Source organism: Nasonia vitripennis, assembly GCF_009193385.2.
Source record: "Nasonia vitripennis strain AsymCx chromosome 1 unlocalized genomic scaffold, Nvit_psr_1.1 chr1_random0009, whole genome shotgun sequence".
NCBI lineage: Eukaryota > Metazoa > Arthropoda > Insecta > Hymenoptera > Pteromalidae > Nasonia > Nasonia vitripennis.
Window position 1 is genome coordinate 2,127,211 of NW_022279596.1, and position 23,550 is coordinate 2,150,760.

A 23,550-nucleotide genomic window follows, 5' to 3' on the forward strand; every position below is an offset into this window, starting at 1 on the left:
AGAAGCCCTGAAAAGGGAGTTCTTAAAGGAAAATAAAGTTGTTGATGAGATAGCCGTGAAGACGTTACGAAAGGCCTACAGAAGGACGCAGACTGCTGTCATCCAGCTGCCGGCCCAGATGGCCCAAAAAGCGATATCATGGGAAAAGATCAAGATAGGTTCGGTCAATCGTAGAATAAGGGAGATAAGACGTGAAAGACTACCGCTCAGATGCTATAAATGTTCTGGACATATCGCCAAAATGTGGGCAAACACACAAGACCGAAGCAATTGCTGTCTTAAATGTGGAAGAACGGGGCATGTAGTAAAGAGCTACACCGACGAACCAAGTTGTATTCTTTGTCGCGGAGAAGACGGAGACGGAAAGAGTGGTCATTCTGCAGGTTACAGCTGCCCAGCCTACCAAGCAGCAGTAAGAGTAGTAAAAAGTAGAAAATGAGGATAGTACAGCTTAACTTGAATCATGGTTAGACAGCTCAGGACCTCCTCTGCCAATATGTCTGTGAGCACAAGGTAGACCTTGCCATCGTATGGGAATGTGATGGATCGAGAAAAGCAGCAATTTGGGCATGTGGGGACGCTGCCTTCCAGGAAAAAACAACTGTTACTGTAGAAGGTTTTGTACGACCAAAGATAGGAGGTATACACATATACAGATGCTATGCTTCGCCAAACGCGCCAATTGAAGAATTTGAGCTATTCCTAGACCGATTGATACAAGGTATTAGAGGGAGGAAGCTGGTGATTATAGCTGGCGACTTTAACGCATGGGCTGTTAACTGGGGAAGTCGAGCTGCTAATCGAAGAGTACAGGTTCTCCTGGAGGCCTTCTCTTCTCTGGATTTGGTACTAGTAAATGAAGGCTGTACTAACACCTTTAGAAGAGGATATACAGGATTTATAGTAGATCTGACGTATGCTAGTAGCTGCCTAATGGATTCGATTGACAGGTGGACTGTGAGTGAACACTATACAAATAGTGACCACCAGGCGATAACAATGGAGCTAGGTAAAACGGAACGAAGAGCAAACGTGGGTACAAAAACTAATAGAGTTTGCTGGAAAGCGATACATTACGACAAGGAGGTATTTCTGCTTGCACTGAAAGACATGCAGTTGTCTGGGTCGGCGAATAGCAAAGCTATGCAGGTGATGCGTAACGTCACACGAGCTCGCGATGCCACCATGCCAAGAAAAGTACCCAATCAGAGACAACCACCAGTATACTGGTGGGACAAAGAGGTTGAGAATGTCCGCAACGAATGTCACCGAACCAGGAGGCAGGAACTACTGGCAAGCAAAAAATATTACAAGACTGGAAGAGGCCAGTAAATAGTGGACGCCTGCAACCAAGAAATAAAGGACGCTAAACGGAAGTTGAAGAGGACAATCCGCAACAATAAGCGACGGAGCCTTCAAGAATTACAGGAAGAGGTCGAGAAGGATCCTTTGGGAAGACCCTTTAAAATAGTAATGAAGAAGTTGAAGGGAAGTTACATACTCCATGTCAAGTGCCTGAAATTACTGCACCGGGTAGTGACTACACTATTCCCTAGACAACTAGCTGAACCGTGGATTATATAAGCGCAAGAAAACGAAGAAGCTATCCCTGCAATAACGACAGAGAAGCTGCTGGCTGCCTGTAAAAAGGTAGGAAACAAGAAAACACCAGGCCTAGATGGCATACATAATATAGCGTTGAAACATGCCAGCCACGCGCACCCAGAGATCTTTATAGACCTGTACAATTCATGTATTCAAGAAAGGACGTTTAATACAAACTGGAAGAAACAATGTCTTGTCCTGCTACCAAAAGGAAATAAGCAACCCGGAGAAGCCTCATCATACAGACCACTCTGCATACTGGATACCCCGGGCAAGATCCTTGAGCGCATAATCTGGTTAAGGATGGAGCAGACTACAGAAGGAAAGCGGTCTTGCAGAACACAGGAAAAAGCGCTCTACGTTGGACGCCATAAGTTTAGTTATCAAAACTGCACAGGCAGCGATAAAAGGCAAACGATGAAAGAGAGGAACAAAGAAGTACTATGCAATTGCCACACTGGATGTTAAAAACGCATTTAACTCGGCAAACTGGAGAAAGATACATGAAGCACTTGCCAAACAGAAGATGCCTCTGTATATAAAAAGGATGATGTCTGATTACCTGAAAGACAGAATCCTATTATACGATATCGAAAATGGCACTGAAGCCTATGAAGTTACAGGAGGTGTATCCCAAGTGTCAGTACTTGGCCCACCATTGTGGAAAATCATGTACGATGAAGCACTAAGGTTAGAATTACCCAAAGGGGATACAGTTATAGGATTTGCCGATGACATTGCGGTAGTAGTAGTGGCAAAGGAAAAATAACAAGTAGAAGAAATTGCAAATGAGGCTATTCGCATAATTCATGAATGGCTGACTGTGACAGGTCTAGAACTCGCTAGCCATAAAACAGAGGCTATACTTATATCTAGCAGGAAGAATATGGAATATATAACGCTGACAGTGGACGGCCATGAAATTGTTTTTCAACCGACCATCAAGTATCTTGGTATTACCATCGATGCAAAGCTAAGATTTAAGCAGCATCTTACGGTGGTGAGTTATAAGGTAGCAGAAGTGCGCACTGCCTTATCACGGCTGATGTCAAACGTAGGGGGACCTACCCAGGGTCGGAGGTTACTCCTAGCCAGTGTGACTTCATCAATAATGCAATATGAAGCACCAATATGGGCAGATGCCATAGCGGTGAAATCCTATGCACGGAAAGCATCGTCAGTATACAGACGGAGTGCACTAAGATTCGCGTCTGCTTACCGCACGAGGCGGCGTGCATTATATCAGGCACGCTACCTATTGACCTCTTGGCCATAGAAAGGAAAGAGGTATACAAGGCAAAACGGCAGTCTAACGACAACACTCAGCAGGAAATCTGGGATTCCGCGAGGAAACGGACAATAACTGAGTGGCAAAAAAGATGGGATTCCAGTTGCAAAGGGCGATGCATCGCCTTATACCAAGAGTAAAAGACTGGATCGAAAGAAAACATGGGGAAGTTAATTACTACCTCATACAATTCCTAACCGGGCACGGATGCTTTCGGATTTACTTGTACCGTTTTAAAATACACACACACACACACTTATTCGCTTCTTCTTCTTCTCTCTTTCTCGTACTTCCTGACCTTCTTGAGAATGTCAGCTGTATAGTTGCTGACCATGCACAATTCATTCTCTAAAGTCATCATAGTAGTCATGATCGAGTCAGGGGTTACTCTTGCTTGAAGTTGGTTCTTGAGTTCTTCTCATTCCTGTTGATACCGTGAGCAGTCGCAGAACGGAAAAGTGCTCTTCAATACCCAAAACCAAATAAAGCCTGCAATAGCTAAAAATAAAAATTCTGAATTTTGGCCTTCGAAGACATGTTGTATCTGGTATATGGCACATATAAACATTGTTTTGTGTTTTTCACACTATACCTGAATAATTTCAATAGATTAGTTCTCTTTTTAAACAATTTAGGCGAAATATAAACATAAAAATATTTGAATATTAAGTTCATCGATTGAGTGTAACATTCTTAGGACGATCTATTCATATAAAGCCATCGATAACAATAAGATCTCTTTACGTGTATTTAATTATTTAATTTCTCAAATACATATAAAATTCAAGGCTTTTTACCATTTAGTCAGAAAAGTATCTCAAAAAAAATATTATTTTACTGTCTTTACAGTTTATGGTCATCACAATAAGATCTGATAAATCACTAATAGTACGATTCGACGGTTTTAGTGTATTAAGTTCACTGTTCTCAGAATTAATTATCTAGGAAGATGGAAAAGTATCTAATAGAATACATGTAGTTGTTAGAATCTACAAATAATTCGTCTCGTTTTTCAAAGGTCGTGGAAATCAGGTTACGCCTACTATCGATTAAGGTTGACATTTTAATAACGATATAATAAATTAATAATACTGATGATAATTAGATTCGTTTAGGTTAGAATTCAGTCGTTTCATTTCTGCATTAAGTATAAATTGACATTGATTGACATTGATGTTATACAAACTATTTGATTGATTAATAATACTAAAGACAACTGCATTTCACTATATAAGAATTTAGTCTTCTAATTCAAAAATAAATATGAATTTGTATGCTAAGATACTCACTTCTATTTAAATAGACGCAAATATCAGTGAGTAAAGATCATGATCGTTACTCTCCTCTCAATCTAGTTCTCTGTCTTTACAATCGTTTAATTTCGCTGTCTTATCAAACGTTTTCAACAGATTTGTGTGTTTTGTGCAGTAACATCTGCATAAGAAATGTGTTTGATGTCACGTCCGTCAAGGGTTTCGCGCAAGTCATTTACATATAAGCAAAAGAGAAGGGGACCCAGAACAGAACCCTGTAGAACTCCCAGATTGGTTTCCAGGTAATCAGAGCTTCCACTATTTCGTGTAACCACCATATGAGAGCGACCTTGTAAATACGATTTAATCCATAGGAGAGCTGCCCTGGAGAAACCAAGTCTTAAAGGCTTTCTGATAAGTTTTGTCGGTGAGATGGTGTCGAAGGCCTAGCTAAAATCAAATAGTAGTAAGAGAGTAATTTTCCGTCGGTAAATGTCCATGCGTATGTCATCTGTAAGTTTAATCAGTGCTGTCTGCGTACTGTGGTGTTCGCGGAATCTGGCCTGGAGAGGATCAAAGAGTTTATTTTGATTGAGATACTCCGTGATCTGGATCTAGGCAATCTTCTCGAGAACCTTGGAGAGAAAGCACAGCAGAGCTATGACACGAAAGTCCGAGACCGCTGATGGTGTTGCATTCTTTTTAAGGGCTATGAGCTGCGCTCTCCTTCAGACTCCCATGAAGATGCCCAGAGCAAAAGAAAAGTTGAAGATGATAACTAAATATTCTCCAATGACCGGGAACGCCTTGGCGATCACCTTGTGAGGAATCCCATCCTCTCCCCTTGCCTGCGAGGAGAAATGAGAAACAGCAATGACCACATCACTAAAAGTAACTGGCTTAAAACAAAAGCCCTCCTCGCTTGCCGTTACGATCAGGTCCATTGCATCATTGATGTTTTCAAGGGGAGAGATAGAGACTCCCGCAAAGTGCTCGTTGAGCGTCCCCGGCGATAAACCGTGAAGCTCCTCCTCTTTTCTCTTAGGTAGTAGGCCGAGGTTGCGCACCTTTTTCCGAATGTTTTTATTTCCATTCAGGGCGTCAGAGAGATGTTGTCTCATGTAGGAGTTACGCTCCTCACTGATGCGCACGTCGACCTCTTCGCTGAGTCGGAGCAACTCATGGAACAGTTGAACATTTCCCGTGCGTTCATAGCGCCTTTCAGTAGCTTTTTTCTTGTCCATCAGGTGCCTCAGCTCTGAATCCAAGGAGCATATTTTCGATTTAAGCAAACCTTCTTTAGAGGCGCCAATTTATCAATTGCAAATTTAAAATTGAGAGAGAGAGAGAGAGAGAGAGAGAGAGAGAGAGAGAGAGAGAGAGAGATAGATAGGTCTTTATTTGCTAAAAGCAAAAAATAATACAAATTAGATCACAAAGACTGTGTCGCATACAGTCTAACAAAAAGAGATAATAAAATATGTAAAAATACCGTCATATAAAATCACATTTCGTCATATTTAATTATCACATTAAACTTCTCTAATATTACGCTGTACATTTAAGGTTTGGTCATAGACCTATCTGTATTGCATGTTTGAATCTAAAATACGTAATACTGAAAGAATTTTTACGGCCTATGGGCCGAGTCTGACTAGATTAAAAACTAGATTAAGGTTAAGAATGCAGCGCCAGAGGGCTCAGAGTCGTCACGATTCAGTGGTCAGCAGGTGCCGCCGTAGTGCCCCCTTGAAGGAGGCGAGAGATGGTAGGCTTCGCAGAGTAGAAGGGAGAGAGTTCCAGAACCGAGCACCCTGGAAGGCCCTAGCCCCGGTTTCAGTACTCATGGTAGGGATGCTCAGTTCCGGGGAAACTCCCCTACTGGAGGGTCTTTGCTTGTGTTTATTGAGCAATGAGGCCAGATACGAAGGTTCACCGATCCGGATTATTCTCTATGATAGAATGGCCTCAAAGTAGAGCCTTCTGGAATCGGTGCGAAGCCATTCTAGACTCCTCCGGTAAGGACTGTGTTCATCCCTCCTAACCCCGAAGATGAATCTCACACACGAATTGCTCAGTCTCTGTATCTGTATTCGTTGTTCGTTAGACGCGTCCAGGATAGTTACAGCACAGTAGTTGATGTGCGGTTGTATAAGTGTCTCAACTAGCCTTCTGCGGAGAGTCTCAGTGATGCAGCCCCTGATAAACCGCAGGCTATACAGGGCTTTATTTACTTTTTTCGTGATAGCATCCACCTGCGGTTTCCAAGTAGGTTTGCTATCCAATACAACACCGAGACTCAAGACCGTCTCACTGAATAGAACGATCACTCTATCTGGCAACGGAACCCCTGGCAAGTTCCATGATTTGATATCATTAACGTTCTTCATGGACCCGAAAAATATAGACTTGGTTTTGCCGGAGTTAAGTCGGAGACCGGAGCTCTTCGCCCAGCCAGAAACCAGCCGTGCCGCTTCTGCCAGTCGAGCCACACCGTCCAGGAAATTATCTTCGTTGGTGTGTAGATAGATCTGGAGGTCATCCGCGTAAAAAAGATGTTTAATTATGTTGCCGTCGAGTATATTTTGCAGGTCGTTGACATAGAGGCTAAACAGCAAGGGTCCCAGGACAGAACTCTGTGGAACTCCCAGATTGGTTTCAAGCTACTCTGAAGTTCCGTTTTTATTCGAAATTACCATCTGAGATCGCTCCTGTAATTATGATTTAATCCACAGGAGAGCCGTCCTAGAGAACCCCAGCTGTCTCAGCTTAGATAGTAATTTGGAAGGTGAGATATATATATATATATATAAATTGCTTGGAGCATTCCTAAAAAAATCACAAAGGTAGCAAACATCAAAATAAAGAAAGTCACCGTAGAAGAAAATGTTTCCTTAATGTCTATCATTGACTAAAAATTCAAAGCTTAGTGATAAATTATTTAAATACATGTTTGTTTATATAAATAAATTGCGTCACTTGGATCATCGCCAAAAAAATCATATAACTTTATTTTATTGTTACAAATATTCCTACCCATATCGAGGAATCGTAAATATATTATGTCTTTTGCAATATAGTGATAACAAGATAAACGTACTATTTACTATAAATGTTTTTAAACATGAACAGGGTTTTTCGAGCGAAAAGTACACGAGCAAAATTATATCGAAATACATAAAAATTAAAACGCTCATGCTACATAATGTTGATCAAGACTTAATAAATAATCATACAAGCGAACTCTAAATGTTTTGGCGGTATTACATAATTTAATTGTGCATAGAATAGTATCCCAGAAATACATGCTCTATATTAAAAAAAAAAATTATTATACAGTTTAGTACAGAGCGTTAGGATCGCAAAAGCTGAGGATTTCTTACGAGCCGATCTACGCGTTTCCTCGGTAATTTTAGGAAACAGTTCCGCTAGATATTTGGGTTTATGACGTGTAAAGATCTTATAAAGCTTCACTCCTAAAAAATATTCACGCCTACGTGCCAGAGAAAGCCACTTTAATTTAACAAAGTATGGTGCTAATGGAGAGTCCTAGTCAGGTAAGTCACAATAGACTAGGCATGCATAATCAAAAATTGGCATAAGTAAAGTACTTACTAGCTGAGTTTTAAGAGCACATGACAGATTGTACCCCTTATACTGAAGGCGATATAGAACAAAGTGCGCATTTGCACACACCTGGCTTATATGCGAATTCCAAGTAAGAGTTGTGGAGAAAATAACGCCTAGATTTTTAACTGTGTCAGACAAAAGTATAACATCCCCATCCACCACAATGGGTGGAATTATTTCTGTATTTAAACGAATATGATTTTATTCAGCTTTTATACAGCTTTTGTCTTGGCTATGTTAAGCGTCAGGCCCTTTTCTCTGGACCAAGCAACAACAGCATTTGCATCATCATTTAATTCACGAACCGTCGGCTCAATCAGTAGGGTGGCACTTAATGTAAATCTGGACATCATCCGCGAAGAGCATACAAGTAGATTTCAATTGAGATTTCAGTACCCAGAGGGACATCTGAAGTATTCGTTTTAAAAACTGAAGTTGAGCCATCGATGTTAACCACAGCTTGAGAGCGACCCGTAAAATAAGAGTGAAAATATGTAATATCGTTTGCTGAGAAGTTTATGTCCTTCATCATTTCTAATAACAAAGAATGGTTTATAGAGTCAAAAGCACGTTTAAAATCAAAGAGCAGTAAAAAAGTCATCAACCCTTTATCAGCTTCACGTCGAATGTCTTTAACAATGCTCAGCAAGGTTGTTTTAGTGCTATGATCTGCTCTAAAGTCCGACTAGCGAGGGGAAATGATAGACTTACTCTCAAGATACGCAATAGTTTGTTGTGTTATTAAAGAGTCAAAGACTTTTGTAAAGTGCGGTAAGTTTGCTACTGGTGTTGTCTCAGCTGTTGAGTTCGGAGTTGCGACCTTGCTTAGGGTACAATTAACGATTTCTTTCATAAATCTGGCTATATACGTGACGTAATTGATTGATTTAATAAATCAGTGACGAACGGAACAATTTCAACTTACATTGTTTCGAAATAAGTCAGGGTAAGACCATCACAGCTACGGCTTTTTAACTTAGAAAGGCAGGCTGGCATTGCCTGATGAACCTCGTCATGTTAAAGTAACGTGAATTCAAACTTACTCTCCTCCAATGCTATAGGATGGGTGATAGTCCTGAGCGTATCAATAGAGCAAGAGGGATGAATGGTGGTAACTGACGAGCAGTAATCAACTAACTTATCCTTAGAAAAGAAGTGAAGGTTTTTGATCCATCTGAGCAGTTTTGGATGATATACGAATCTCTAGCCTCTCTAATTTCATTCTTAACTTTATTATCCAGCTTAAACTGATGATTACGTTCCTTACACTTGTCTAACAAGGATTTAGTGAACCATGATGAAGGCTGCTTACATACTTTATGACTAGTGAAAGGTGCATGCACATCGAGTAACTTAATTACAGTTGATTCGAAGAAATCCAAGGCATCATTCACATCAGCCTGAGCAACTGAAGGAGTTGTTAAACTAGCTGATAGTTCTTTGGCAAAATCAGCTAGAGAAAACTTTCGAAAATCTCTTGACACTGTCTCCAACTCTCGTTTTTTTGGAGTAACAAAGGCATAGTCAATGAGGAAAGAATCATGACCATTAAAAAAGGGGCAGAAGATTTTTAAATGCAACAACTCTTCAACGGCATCTACAATGAAAACATCAAGCCAAGAGTGTGAGTTCTCACAATGATGCGTTGCTCCAAAGGGAACAATGTGCATAGACTGCTCATAAACCCATTGCCTTAAATTAGAGCTTTAAAAATCGTCAACTAGCAGGTTAAAATTTAAGTCGTCTGCTAACACAATGCTATTATACGAGTGAGAGAATTCTTGTACAGCAGAGAAAAAATAATTCATAGATTTACCTTACGGACGCCTGTAAATTGCACCTAATAATAATTTGTTAACAGAGTTTATACTAATTAACATGTACTCAGTATCATTAATATGGCCTATCTGAGGGGCCTCGACAACGGTGAAACGTAAATCATCGCAAATGTAACACGTAACACCGCCGCCCTGAACATAATCACGTAGACTCGAACCGGATGCACCCGCCTTCAAACCTCTATCGTTACGAACAAGGTTGTAACCCTGGATGTTAAACGTAAAAGACTCATGTATAGGCGTTAGCTATGACTCAGAGACACAGAGGACATCAATTTGTTTTGAAAATAAAAAAGCTTATATTAACTAAGTGAGCTTTAATAGAGTTTGCGTTGAGATGCGTGATTCGCAAAGTTTTACATAGCTGCTCTGCCGTTTTGCTAATACAATTTGGAGGCAAGACAAATGCAGTTTCAGTCTACAGCAAAGCGTCATTGTATTGTAACGTTGTGGCCTTGCTAGCGCGAAATCGGATAAGTGCGTCCCACCGAGCTTAGTAGTTAGGTAGAGCCAGTTAACTCTCTAATATCGAACATGTCACTAAGATTTGTTGATACTAACCCTAGTTTGGCAAAAAAAATTCTTAGTAATCTTAGGGCACGACAGTTGACACGATTTTGGTATACCGGGTACCTTTATTTCAGGCTTCGCAGAGCCTCGCGATAGGCGCTCCTTCAGACTAAATACTTCAGATCACAGAGAATCGTTCTCGTACTCTAGTAGATCAATACGTTTGCTCTAATTGTCGACCTTCTTAGTCAGCGCATAAACCTTCGTAACTAGTGCATTCGTAGTCGTATTCACAGACCCGACAAGCTGGAAGAATGCTGTCAATTTCTCATCAACTGATGACGTAAACCAGTTTTCTGGCAATGTAGACATAGCGGTGGACACAGAATTAGGTAGATCAACGGGATGTGCTATACTGGTTTTAACGTGTGTCAGTCTAATGCCGTCTCGTAGTCAGTGTTGCAATTAATTAATTACTTTTTTATCTAATTAAATGGATAATTAATTATTGAATAATATAATTATTAATTAGAGGCTTGGATGATTGATAATTAAAACTATTAATCATCAATTATAGCCCCACACAATTGATAATTAAAAAAAAATATTTTTAATTATACGTCAGATGATTGATAATTAAATGATTGAATTAGTAATTACAAGCCTCAATAATAGATAATTAAAACTATTATTCATCAATTATAATCAAGCACTGGCATCGAAAAGGCTGTTCCCTCTCTCCAGCTGTACCCATCAGTGAATATGTTATTCATTCTCCTCGCAACCGCAATAGCAGCAACAGTGAAACGTCAAAATGATGCCTAATTAAAACTATTATTTATCAGTTATAGGATCAGACAATTGATAATTAAAAAAAAATTTCAATTATACGTCGGATGATTGATAATTAAATGATTTAATTATTAATTGCGAGCCTTGATAATTAATAATTAAAACAATTAATCATCAATTATAATAAAGCACTGGCATCGAAAAGGCTGTTCCCTCTCTCCAGTTGTACCCATCAGTGAATATGTTATTCATTCTCCTCGCAACCGTAATAGCAGCAACAGTGAAACGTCAACATGATGCCCAATTATCTTGAAAATGTGCCGCATGTGCCATTAACGGATCGTAGTGATAAAGCCGAGCTCGTACTCATAGAACTGATATTAAGAATGGAATCAGAATTTAAATCATGAGCTGTATCAAATTTATAATCACGCTCGCTTAGGCTGGACGGATTTAGTCGATTTACATTAGAGTTCTCAATATATTGTGATGTTGCGTTTTTATAATCAAGTTTCAATGACGCAAACAATCAGTTAACACTATTTCCTACTCGATATTCTCACCGCGGACTCTTACATCTACAGAGGGGGACAACGTGTAGGTTTTAGAACAGGCTAGCCTGGCGGGACAGAAGTTTAGAAATAAAGCTTTATACACAATGGTTTAAGCTGAACAATGACAATAATCATATATTCTACCACCCCTAGTATGGATCAGACTTGGTCTGATAACAAGTTTTCAACAAGAAATCAACGCAGACTCAAGGCGCGATGTTACTCAATAATAAACGGATTTAAACAATAACAATTTGAACATGGTCAACCTTGGTCAACCGACCGTAGATTTAGCGACACGATAACAACCGATTATGGACTCAAAACAAGATAACGGAATTCTACTGAAAATCAGCGAACGCGAAACAATAAACCGCGCTTTTGTGACTCTATAAATTGTTAGTCGATTCACCAAAAATGGCGTCAGCGTCGCGTTCAAAGGACGCGGTGTCCTCCAAAATAGCGTTCTTCGTTCTGATTGACTCTTGGATTTTTGCTGGTGATTGGACGCCCGATGCCACTTAGTATATGTACGAATCCTTGCTAAAACGCGTGAAAATCATGGAACGTCACGCTAAATCACCGCAATAACGGAGCGTCTCTACGGTGTGGCCGAAAACAGCGATAAATAAGGGCGATGACGCGATTTCAACTTGCGAAATTACTCGCGTTAAAGCAAATTCGATCACGGTTTGATCAACGACGACGCAACGCAGATCCTCATCGGGAAAATCGTGTCTTGCCGGATCTTAGAGATCGACGGTGGCTCAACCTATGGATACACTTAAATGCTAAATCTTTTGATCAACAGTGGCGCAACACTCTTGGTAATTGCTGGATCGCTTAGCGATCTACAGCGGCTCGACGCAATACATCTGACGATTTCTGGATCGCTTAGCGATCTACAGAGGCTTAGCGACTTATCAGTGCACGGTGCTGGATTGCTTCACAATCTACAGCGGCTCAAAAACTCTGTTAATATTAAGGTGCTGGATTGGTTTCCAATCGACAGCGGCACAATCGCATATTTTAAGATAGCGGGATCGACCGCGTCTTAACCGAGGAGTCGCTCGGTGTAAAACACTTATTTCCGCGACGCGACAATTATTTTCAAAACCAGATTAAATACACAAATTGTTGGCAACCGTGCTGAATATGCGACGACTTACTTTATCTTCTTCGGAACTCTCTCTCTCTCTCTCTCTCTCTCTCTCTCTCTCTCTCTCTCTCTCTCTCTCTCTCTCTCTCTCTCTCTCTCTCTCTCTCTAAAATCGAGGATTCGAAAATTTTAATTTTTGCCCAAACTGCATATATATATATATATATATATATATATATATATATATATATATATATATATATATTCTTTATGTTGTACCTAACTCCCAAAAAAATTTCAGCGCGATTCTTTCATTTGGCTTCGAGTTCTAGCTGGTCAAAGTTGAGGTTTTAAGCAACTTTTGCTTCTTTTTGCCTATTTTTAATGATTTGTAGCTCATAAGAGATGCATTTTTAACTAAAACTAGCCGAATACTATTTTTTGTGAAATTTTCTAAATTTTTCATTAAAAATACTTTTAAAACCTTATATGTATATTAAGGCTACCTTATTTGAATTTAAACCTTAAAATATGAAAATCTGAATGTTGGATCCGGACTCCGACAATCTCAATACAGTAAAAAGATACCTTTTTATAGTAAAAAAAGTAGCTGTAAAGTTTCAGAATGGGCCTGACCTTCTACTAGAAGTTATGTAGAAAACAAACATGATATAATGGCTAATAAATGGTTTAACATGCAAATTTGACGCTTATAATCTAGTAAATTTCATGTCTACCGATACAAACACAGATTGGTAAAAGCACTTTTCAATTGTCGAAAAGCACTTGGAACATCTTGCGATTGTTGAAAAATCCTCGCAAGAATCTTAATATTGTCGAGAAATAGTCGCAAGTACTTTTATAAATAATAGGTATTTCTTGAGAAGTACTCGTGAGTGCTTTTTGACCATCGAAAAGCACTTGGAGGAATTTCTGATGGAAGAAAGACTTAATAATGCGTATATTTAAAGGAGCATGACCAGCTTTCGTGTTGGCATTTGCGACTGAGCGTGTATGTTCGTCGGGGCCTGTCCAGGCACGGTTTTCCAAAGGAGATGGCATAACCTGCATGTAGCAGACGACATTAACTTTGAGTCACAACAGTACAGAAATGCTCTGCGTGCCGCTATCTTCGGTTGCCCTGCGAAATATTTCCTCTTTAATAATTAATTTTTAAAATTTGTTAAGTTTAAATAATCACATGGGTAACTGTGTAATCGCAGTTTTAAGCATTATTTGCCACGTCCTATTAGATGGAAGGGCTATTAGATAAGAATATCTTACCACACTGATTTTTTTTTGCATTATTATATTAAACCTATTACCATAAAAAACCGTACGACTTGGAAAACACATTTTTAGCCCGATTTGTGTTTATTTTTTTATTTAACTAGACAAAATTCACAGAGTATAATGTAATTCACACTCAGAAATCCCACAGTGGTACATGGGGGTACCTCAACGCAGGACCGGGGATATAATTTCAAAATAATACTTATAGAATCTGCAAAACTAAATAACATAAAATAATCTTTTCTTAAAATTTTTGTTTAGAACACGGAAAATTTTATTAACAATTTTCCTTAATCCAAATTTTAATTTTATTCATTTGAACATATTTTGAATTATCAACTGTTTTCAAATCATTTGGTAACGCATTAAATACGACAATTGCTTTCCTTAAACTATTCTTATCACTAACTCTTTTTTTGTTTTTCGGAATGGTAATACTCTTGTTCCTAGTGATATTGTTTGATGTTAGAAACTGCACTTTGAGATCATCATAGTGCAATTTCAGAGCCTCGAAACAGAAAAGTTGTTCAAGATTTAGAGGATTGTTCAAAACTACAAAATTATTTTCATTGACTAGAATTTATTTTTGCAATTTCTGCAGTATGTCATCGGTAGTTTGAAAAGGTCATGACTCTTCTCGGTCCGTAGCGCGTATGAGATTTTAAATTTTAGAGAAGAGCAGTAATCATTTACTGATCTACGACCGAATTTTGACAACAGATCATAAATAGGAAAGTAATTATACATATTAGTGTATTATTATCATACAAGACAGGTCCTGGATACCAGGTAGTGGAAATTTATTTCAATAATAAAAGTTTTTATAACAAAATTAATATATTCAAATTATATTTAAGGATAAGAATATTGCATTAATTGTTGCATATATTCTGTGTCACAAAATATATGAATAAATTTGCTTTTTTTTACAAATAAGATTTTAAGTAGATACGTTTGAATTTGAGTTATTTGCTTTAGTTCGAACTTTGTATAAGTGTTTGACAAGTCTTTGAATTTATGACAAATGTAGGACTGATACGCTTGAAGATACGATATAAGTAATAGTATAGAAACGATTCGAAATAATTCTAAGTCGTTTATCTTCTCAAGGTGTGAGCTGCTCTTGAGAAGAGACTAGGCGCTTAAGTTGCGCTGGAGCTAGTGAGCTAATACGGGTTGTGTGGGTCCTTTTATAGGCCACGGAGAGAGCGGGAATAGAGCCGCCGGAAAAACTGGAAAAAATCACATTCATACTTGGACACACTCATTCACACCTATATACAAAAATCATGTACACTTATAATATAATGCGTACGCCGCGCCGCCGCTCGCTCTCTACTCCTACTCTCATTATAATTGCGCCGCTGCGCTCACCGCTTGGTATATATAGATATAGGCGCATGTTGCGCGCTCTCCTCGCTTTCTTGCTGCTTGCCGCTGGCTGGCTCGTGGCGCTGCTGTTGTACTGCTGCTTTGAGCTCAGCTGTCAGCTGTGGCGCGTAGCTTCGTATTGGGAGTGGGGGAGCATAAGATGCTCTTGTATAATCTAAAATGTTGTTTCATATAATTTAGTATTTAATATTTATAAAATTTTTGCGGAGCTTGTACGGGGTGTTACAGGTTCGGTATGCTCCAACCCAGGCAATAATTACAAAACTTATTATGCTATGGAAAAATGCATTATAAATCATTCTTAACGTTTCGACTGACATTATTTTCGCAATTTTGTAGAAAATACATACAAGGTATTTTGTTTTGTTGACTAGGTATTGCATGTGCCTGTTCCATTTTAGGTTAAAGTCTAGGACTATCCTAAGATATTTCACACTATTTACTCTTGAAATTATCTTATCACCTATCTTAATATGCGTTTGTGCTGGGACACTATCCACGTAGCTACCGAAGGTCATGCAGAAAGTTTTATTGACATTCAACGAAAGTTTATTAAAAGCTAATAACTCAGATACCGGTCTCAAGTGATCGTTCATGTTAGCTTGGGCAACATCCGCATGCCGTATCATCCGCGTAATCCATAATTGCCTCCAGACAAATCTCGCTCAAGACATCATTGGTATACTAGATAAACAGCAGTGGCCCCACGATAGTACGCTGTGGGATCCCTGTGTTGATTAGTAGAAAATTACTCTCATTTCCATCCACTTTTACCAATTGATATCTGTACCAGATAGCTTGAGAGGAGATCTAGTGCCTACCCTCTAATTCCTATATAGAACAATTTGTCAAGTAGTATTTGGTGGTCAACTGTATCGAAGGCCTTCGTTAGGTCTAAGAACGTTACAATCGTCGGTTTGCACATATCTACATTATAGTATAAAATATTCTTTAGATTATTAAGTGCATTTTTAGTACCGATCTTTCTCATAAAACCATATTGTTTTGCTTTGTATGTGTTATTTTAAAACAAATTGTTTGAGTCACTTCCGTAGATTTGGCACTCAAAGTCATACAGACTACCTTAAACGTAGTCGGACGAGCTTTCCAATAATTTTCCTTCAATCTTTATAATTTGTAAATTTTTAATCCTCTAGCTTATTCCTCGCCTAAGCCGTCAAAGTTTGAAAGATTTTTTTAATACCTATGACAGTGGGGCGCAGCTGACGATGTGGTTGCTGGTGAAAGTGTCGCAGTCAGTTGCAGATGAATAGTAATTCATAATTCATCCTGCAACAGTAGTTCGCTGCACCTACTACCTGCAAGACATTCGAGCGACGCAAAATGGCGGCCTTGCGCTACGTGACGGCATTCCCGGCGCCGAAATAAGCGAGCTCGCGGTCGAGGCTTGATGAAACACATTGCTCGTTTTCTTATTGTCTTAGCTAAATGTGACATTATTGAAATGCAAAAATTATTTTAAAATCGTATATCCATGAAAGTTATAGCTTATCCCTTTCGGGATAGACTGTAAAAATAATTCCGTGCCACTAAATGCAATATTGTTTGCTATGCGCTTATGGGTACATCAATAAGCCACTTAGGATAAAACATTTTTCATTTGTAGAAATAAATAAAATACGAATAAAATATCTTATTGCCAAGCAAGTGGTAATAAGCGAGGTATGATAAGCTAGTACTCCATTTATCAAATGAATTTCAAGGGGCTGAAACGGGCCAGACTGCTTCCTGATCGAAACCGCGAGGCCGTGTGAGAGTATCGGACACGAGTGATGCGAAAGGGCGGTGAATGCACTAGTAGTCGGTTTTAGATCCGTTATCAAAGTGTAGTGGGTTGCGTCGATTCGGGATTTTTCTGACCTAACCCGACTACGAGAGCAATGTAGCCGTAATAAGGGTACTGCGTAGTGTGCCTACGGGACCATCAACGGGGAGGGAATATTTCCCGACAGTCCGCACACTTGACTGTCTAGGAGTCGTGCAGCCCGGCAAATGGTGAAGGTGTATCAGGGTGCCTAGCTTATTACAGGATTCTACTGGCCTGTGATACTAGAGGTTACCCCGAGTATGGAGAGGAGTGATAGAGATTTTACAAGGTGTACTCATTTAAACTATTTATTATAATAACCTTCTCTAAGTATGGTACAAAAAGGAGGGGCTGACATCCCCAGGCATACTTCGTGCGTGCATCACAGACATAATAAATGCATAGTTAGTCGGATGTACTTAGCTAAATTGTATAGTAAGCCAAGTGCGTTCTGGAGTAAGAGCCAGTGAGACGACTAGAGAAGAAGTGACTCGCTTCTGCTCTTGAAGCTCCTTTTATACATGGGCCAGACCCTCTACGCAATGCTTTATGCGCGCTCGCCATATGTGTTAATGCTATATACTACTTAGTAGCCGCTCGCCTGGTAACCGACCGCTGTCGGTAACTTATCGGTTGTCGCTAACTTACCGATTGTCGCTCTCGTATCCCGGGGCCGTCTCAGGACTTGTTTCACTTACATTATCATCATTATTACGCTATCATGGTTTAGAAGATAATGTTATTTTCATGCATGATACATGCACGAAAAGGCCACTTTCCATGCATGTAAAATGAATGGAAAATCGAGTTTTTCTTAGCAGCGGGAAAAAAACTACTCCCTTGGGAGGAAAAAGTCTTTTTTCCCAAGTAAGTAGTTTTTCCTCACTCTGCAGCCTATCCGATGGATGTGTCTGTCTATATAAGTATTTTGAAAATTTTAAAATAACCAAAAAATACAAATTTGTTTTACTTTGAAAAGTCCTCGAACTTCCCATTCCTTTCAGATGCATGATAAGTGGTCTATTCGTGCAATTATCTTAAAAAGTACAGTGTGCAACAAGGGGAGAGTGGCTTTTTCAGACTCGGGTGATTTTTTGAGCACTTGTGTCCGTCACGGGCGTCCTCGACTCCCACTTGTGCTCAAAACATCACCCTCGCTAGAAAAAGACAATTTTTGTAACACGTGCATTTTTGCGTTTTTTTTTGACCTAAAATTAGGGACAAAAGTAGTCGTTTTCCGACCAGCGAGCGCAAAAGTACTTTTGCGCTTGCTAATTTTGAGTAGCGGGCACAAAAATACTTTCAAGGAGCGGGCGCAAAAGTACTTTCGCGCCCGCTGTTACCGGGCGCAAAAGTATTTTTGCGCCCGCTACCCAATTCATTGGCGAATCTTCTAAACTCGCGTGAAATTCAACAAGTGCAGTTTAAAACGCGAAAATCAGTACATGCGTTACCAAAAATATGGTGTGCACTAAGGGCGTAAAGTGGGCAATTTAGGCCTCTTGTGCTCGCCTTGACTCGTACTGCAAACTCCACACTCGGCCTAAAAAGCCCACTTTACGCCCTTGGTACACAATATACTATTTCCACCATAGTTGCACAATATACTATTTTTTTCAAAGCTTTTCCAGTTTATGAAGTGTCCCTAACACATCACGTAAGTCGATTATATAAAGTGATGATTCCAAGTTAAACAAAAAATTACCTGAAGTACATACGGATCGTCTGCTTTGTTTCCGGGCAAATGTGGTGAAATGTTAAAAATTTTATCTTTCTTTCTTAGCTTGACTATGTCTAGAGGCCCAGCCTCTGCTGCACACCGAAAGAGTTCTGAAATATGAAAATTATGATTTGTCTATTAGTTTTTGAAAATTAATTATATACACACATTGGTATGATAGAGGGTTCCCCACATTTTGTTCTACTCGCCATCTTCTCCATTCCTCTCTTCTCCTACCATACCCACCAAACACAAAATTTGATTTTCAATTAATGACTTGGATAATTCTATGTATGAAAGTATAAGATATATTTTATTTTAATGATAAATTAGTAAAAAACAATCGCTTCACTCGCTGTTAACATATGTTATTTATTATATTTTGGCAATTAAGTAGAAAATTCTAACATGAGAAAAAACTCAGAGAAGAATCAAAATCTCTAAAAAAAAACTTAACCAAAGTAAAAAGGTTAGGCGCGCGTAAAAAGAACTGAGATCAATTAAAAAAAGTCAAGATTACAATCATATTATTTTATTTATAATACGACTAATATAAAATCATTATGATGATTAATTAAGGGCTTAGTCAAATGATTGGTAATTTAAACTTAAGTAATATATGGAACAATTACAAACAGCTCTCAAGATACTTACTACGTAACTTGACATGCTTCTTACATTTTGTTCATAGTACATACTTTTACATTTATCAAGGGGGGTACCCCCCTGCTCGCTTCGCTCGCCAACCCCCACGGTCGTTCCAAGTGCCAGTGTCGTCGAGAATAGCATAGATATTATAAAAAAAGTTTTACCGCCGCTGGTTTAGAAATTTATGCACATTAAGAAGTTACGAATTTTGCGTTGATCATCTTTTGCTACATGAAGCAAAAGTGGCGACAGCAGGAGCTGCTGCATCTGCTGCAACGATTCAACCACATAGCAATGACATTGTGAAAGTTGTATGGCCAGAAAGTCGTGATAAGAGTACATAAAAATGGTTGAGTCGTGAAAAAAATGCTGAATTATTTATTGCTCGTAGAACGAGGCCCCTACAGGTCGGTGACTTTTCGGCCTCTCAATTACAATTGCTGACAAATATTGCAGTCAAGGTTGGCATTGAATACGCCTATCTCGAAAAAGGTCAAAGTCATTACGTTGTGCTTACAAAAAGATTGTTAAAACGATTTTTACGAACATATAGCTATCTCGCCGTAGATGTCGCCGAGCGGAATAGCCATAAGAGGTGTTTAAATTTGTACGAGAGAGTGTCAGAAACATCTAAAAAAATTTTAAATGTATCTTATGACGGCATCGATGACATCGAAACTTGCGAGGCTTCACTTGTCAAACTGAAGGCAGGCCAAGATATTTTAAGTAATTGCCAATGCATTGGCATCGTTGCTAGAGTTTGTAACTACTTGGAAAAATCGCGCTCGTCACGAGAGATGTTGGTTTGCCGAACAGATATCGAAAATTTAATGAAAGAAAACATCCAGACGATTATTCTTCCAAATCAGTGGGATGCGTTGGAAAAACGCTTGTTCCTCAATCGCATTTCCGCCGAAGATGGCTCATCTCGTAGAATAATCTTAAACAATGATATCTTGTTATATATATATATATATATATATATATATATATATATATATTGTAACGGGGTGAGACTTGACGTGAGAAAATCACAAAAGGAGACGCCGGGACCGAGAATCGATCCGGCGCTCCCGAGATCTCTAGGCGCGCGTGTTACTGCTTGAGCCAACGCCGCACTATTTCGTCACTCTCTATCCTGCCTCGATTACAGGCGTGGCGAGGGACGTACAACCCACCGCTAGAGTCGGATTATCGTCCCGATTTCGACTCTACCAATCCACCGCAGAGTCGCCGGTAATGCAGGTGTGACGTTCTGCGACGTATTGCATTTAAGCGATATCAGCGGAATCGTTACGAAGCCGAAAACTGACGACTCAGATTAATAAGTAGATCAGCGAGGTTAATGAGTATCCCCTAAAAACCATCTAAGCCTAAGTATACCGCTAAGATCTGCAAAACAAAAATAATTCGAGACAGTATAAAAGCCAAATCATTCAATATTTTAACCTATAACACCAGCCACAAAAAAATATTTCGGTAAATGAATACATCGAAAAATTGAAACATGCCAAGAATATGTTATCAGCAGCAGATTTCTGCAGATCAGCAGCAAGCTAATTTAATTCCAATTTTGAAAATTAAATTAAAAGTGGAAACTTACAAGGCAATGTTGAATGCAACAATCAATACTATTGAAGATTTCATAGTAGCAATACGACAGATATACCCATCTACTGAGAATATGCACTCTCTGTATAGGCAAATTGAAGAAATTTAGCAAAAACCGGACGAATCGGTTCTTAGTTTTGCCAATAGATTGCAAGAGTTAGTGCTGAAGATTAAGGACAGCAAAGAAGTACAAGGTCTCACAACAACAGAAAAGGCCGCGTTTGAAACTAGAATAAATAATGATGCTTTTCAAGGTTTTAAGGAAGGATTAAAGCAAGAAATCAGAATAGAATTGGGAGCAGTAACCAATTTAACAGAAGCCATTACAAAAGCTATAGAAATAGAATCGAAATTCAATAAAAGAGGAATTTTATGCCATAAAATAAATAATATATATAGCAATTCACATAATCACAATATAAGTAATGCTACTATATACGCGTGTCAATCTGTGACAGTTATGGGCATGAAGCATTATTCTGTCATAATTCGGGATGTGTATATTGTAAAAACAAGGAGCATTTGTCGAACAACTGCAGAAAAGTCAAGGATAAAATTGAATTGATTTGTAAATTTTGCAATAATCAAGGACATTCTATAGACGCGTGTAAACTGAATAAAATTAAAGGCAATCATTGCCAATATTGCCAGGTTATGGGCCATACAGTGACTCAATGCCCTTTTATAATAGAATATGAATCGTGTTGGAAGTGTAAGGAAAGTGGTCATGATCCAACTGCCTGTACAAAAAAGGCAGATGTTAGCAATTCATGTGAATTTTGCAATAGCGCGGGCCATACGATAAAAGCATGCCCAGAGGTTATATGCAAACGATGTAATCAACTTGGACATCCAGTAACGTACTGCCCGTTAGTAAGAAGTCCGATTGCAAATAACAGATGTATAATGTGCTCAAGTTGTAATGTAGAAGACCATGAAGCCATACAATGTGAACAAGTCAAAATATTAGTAGCGCAACACAAGACAAAAGCTTTTCAAACGAATATTCAATGTCAAGTATGTGATGAAAAAGGCCACTCAACTAAAAACTGTCCTCAAATAGGTGATAAACAGCAAAGTTTTAATAATTCAAATAGTAAATTTCAAAATTTTAGTAACTCTAATAACTTTAGAAAATATAACAATTAAAATACTACTTTTCAAAATACAAATAAAGTCAAATAAAGTGTGATTATTGCGAAATGCGTGGTCACCCTGTATATAAGTGTAGAAAATTGAAGAATTTAGAAAATATTGCTAGAAGAGAGGAAAACTGCACATATTGTAACAAACGCGGTCATAACATAAAAAATTGTACCGAAGTAAAATCATAGGAAATGCATGCGAGCAAATTTTGCAGTCTCTACAAAAATACAAACCATATGACAGAAGAATGTTTCCGATTACAAAACCAGCAGAGCGTAGAGTCGGGAAACGAATAAAGCCTTCTCGGACCTAGTCGCCGAGAAGTTACAACACAAATCCACTCAGCAATACAGAAAACACGGTTAAAACAAATGTCATAACAGCATCTCAGAATCAGAACAGGCCAAATTATGAAGATCATGATCAGCAGGAGGTTCAATTGCTCGAGGAAAAAGAAATCAAACTAGAAATATATCATTTAAAATTAAATGATTTATTAGAATATGTTGAGATAATAAATCCCTATTCTAAAAATTTATGCAATTTACTTGTCGATAGTGGAGCACAAATAAATATAATAAAACAAAATCAAATTTCTATAGGGACACAACTGCTAGATAAAAAAATAGTATTATCCGGCATCGCAAATAATTCTATAAAAACATTAGGTATAGTAGAACTACCGATAAATGGTAAATATTTTGATTTTCACGTAGCACTTAATGATTTTGTGATTCCATATGATGGAATACTGGGAATTAAATTGTTAAGAGGAAGTAAACTACGTTTCGATGAAGGGTACTTAGAGGTCAATAATGTGAAATTAAAATTATAGAGAGGTCAGATTACAAAAACCGGAATGAAGTTAAGCCAAAAAAAAACTCTGAATATAATTTTAAAAGAAATTATTCGCGACAATGATGCATATAATATAGAACAACAAAATATTTTAAAAGAAACGAAACATGAGAATAATATTGATAAAATCAGAATGCAAGACGAAGCAAATCAAGAGATTTGTGAAGAGAATAAGACTAGCAAAATCAGTAACATATAGGATGAGTTAAAGCATTTAATAATGATATTTTCGACATTTTAAACACAATATCGGAAATCCATGAAATAAATGACAAATCAGAATTACAAAGTTTACAAGAAAAAAAGATAAATGAAAACAAGCCTAGGAACTTGGAAAATTTTTTGAAAAATGATGATAAAAATATAGAAAATTTTATACTTGACGTAAATACAGTATTACAAGAGCAAGTAACGCCTGAAGAAGCGCCAAGCCCAACAAAAAGGCTGAATTATAAGGAAATATTAACTATTATGAAAGAAAATAA

General features: G+C 38.4%; 1 protein-coding gene across 13 annotated transcripts in view; it reads right to left on the reverse strand.

The window, feature by feature from the left end:
- LOC100116395 (high affinity cGMP-specific 3',5'-cyclic phosphodiesterase 9A) overlaps positions 1–23,550 on the reverse strand; it is an 815,596-nt gene that overhangs the window by 534,215 nt on the left and 257,831 nt on the right. For 11 of the 13 annotated variants that reach the window (XR_004228117.2, XM_032601371.1, XM_031933029.2 and 8 more), the window contains one exon: positions 18,788–18,912. Coding sequence is in view for 9 of the 13 variants with exons in the window: in XM_032601371.1 (XP_032457262.1) it covers positions 18,788–18,912 (125 nt within the window). In the remaining 4 variants the exon portion in view is untranslated. The remainder of the gene's footprint in view (positions 1–18,787; positions 18,913–23,550) is intronic. The other 2 variants (XM_031933048.2, XM_032601373.1) reach the window with 1 other exon arrangement.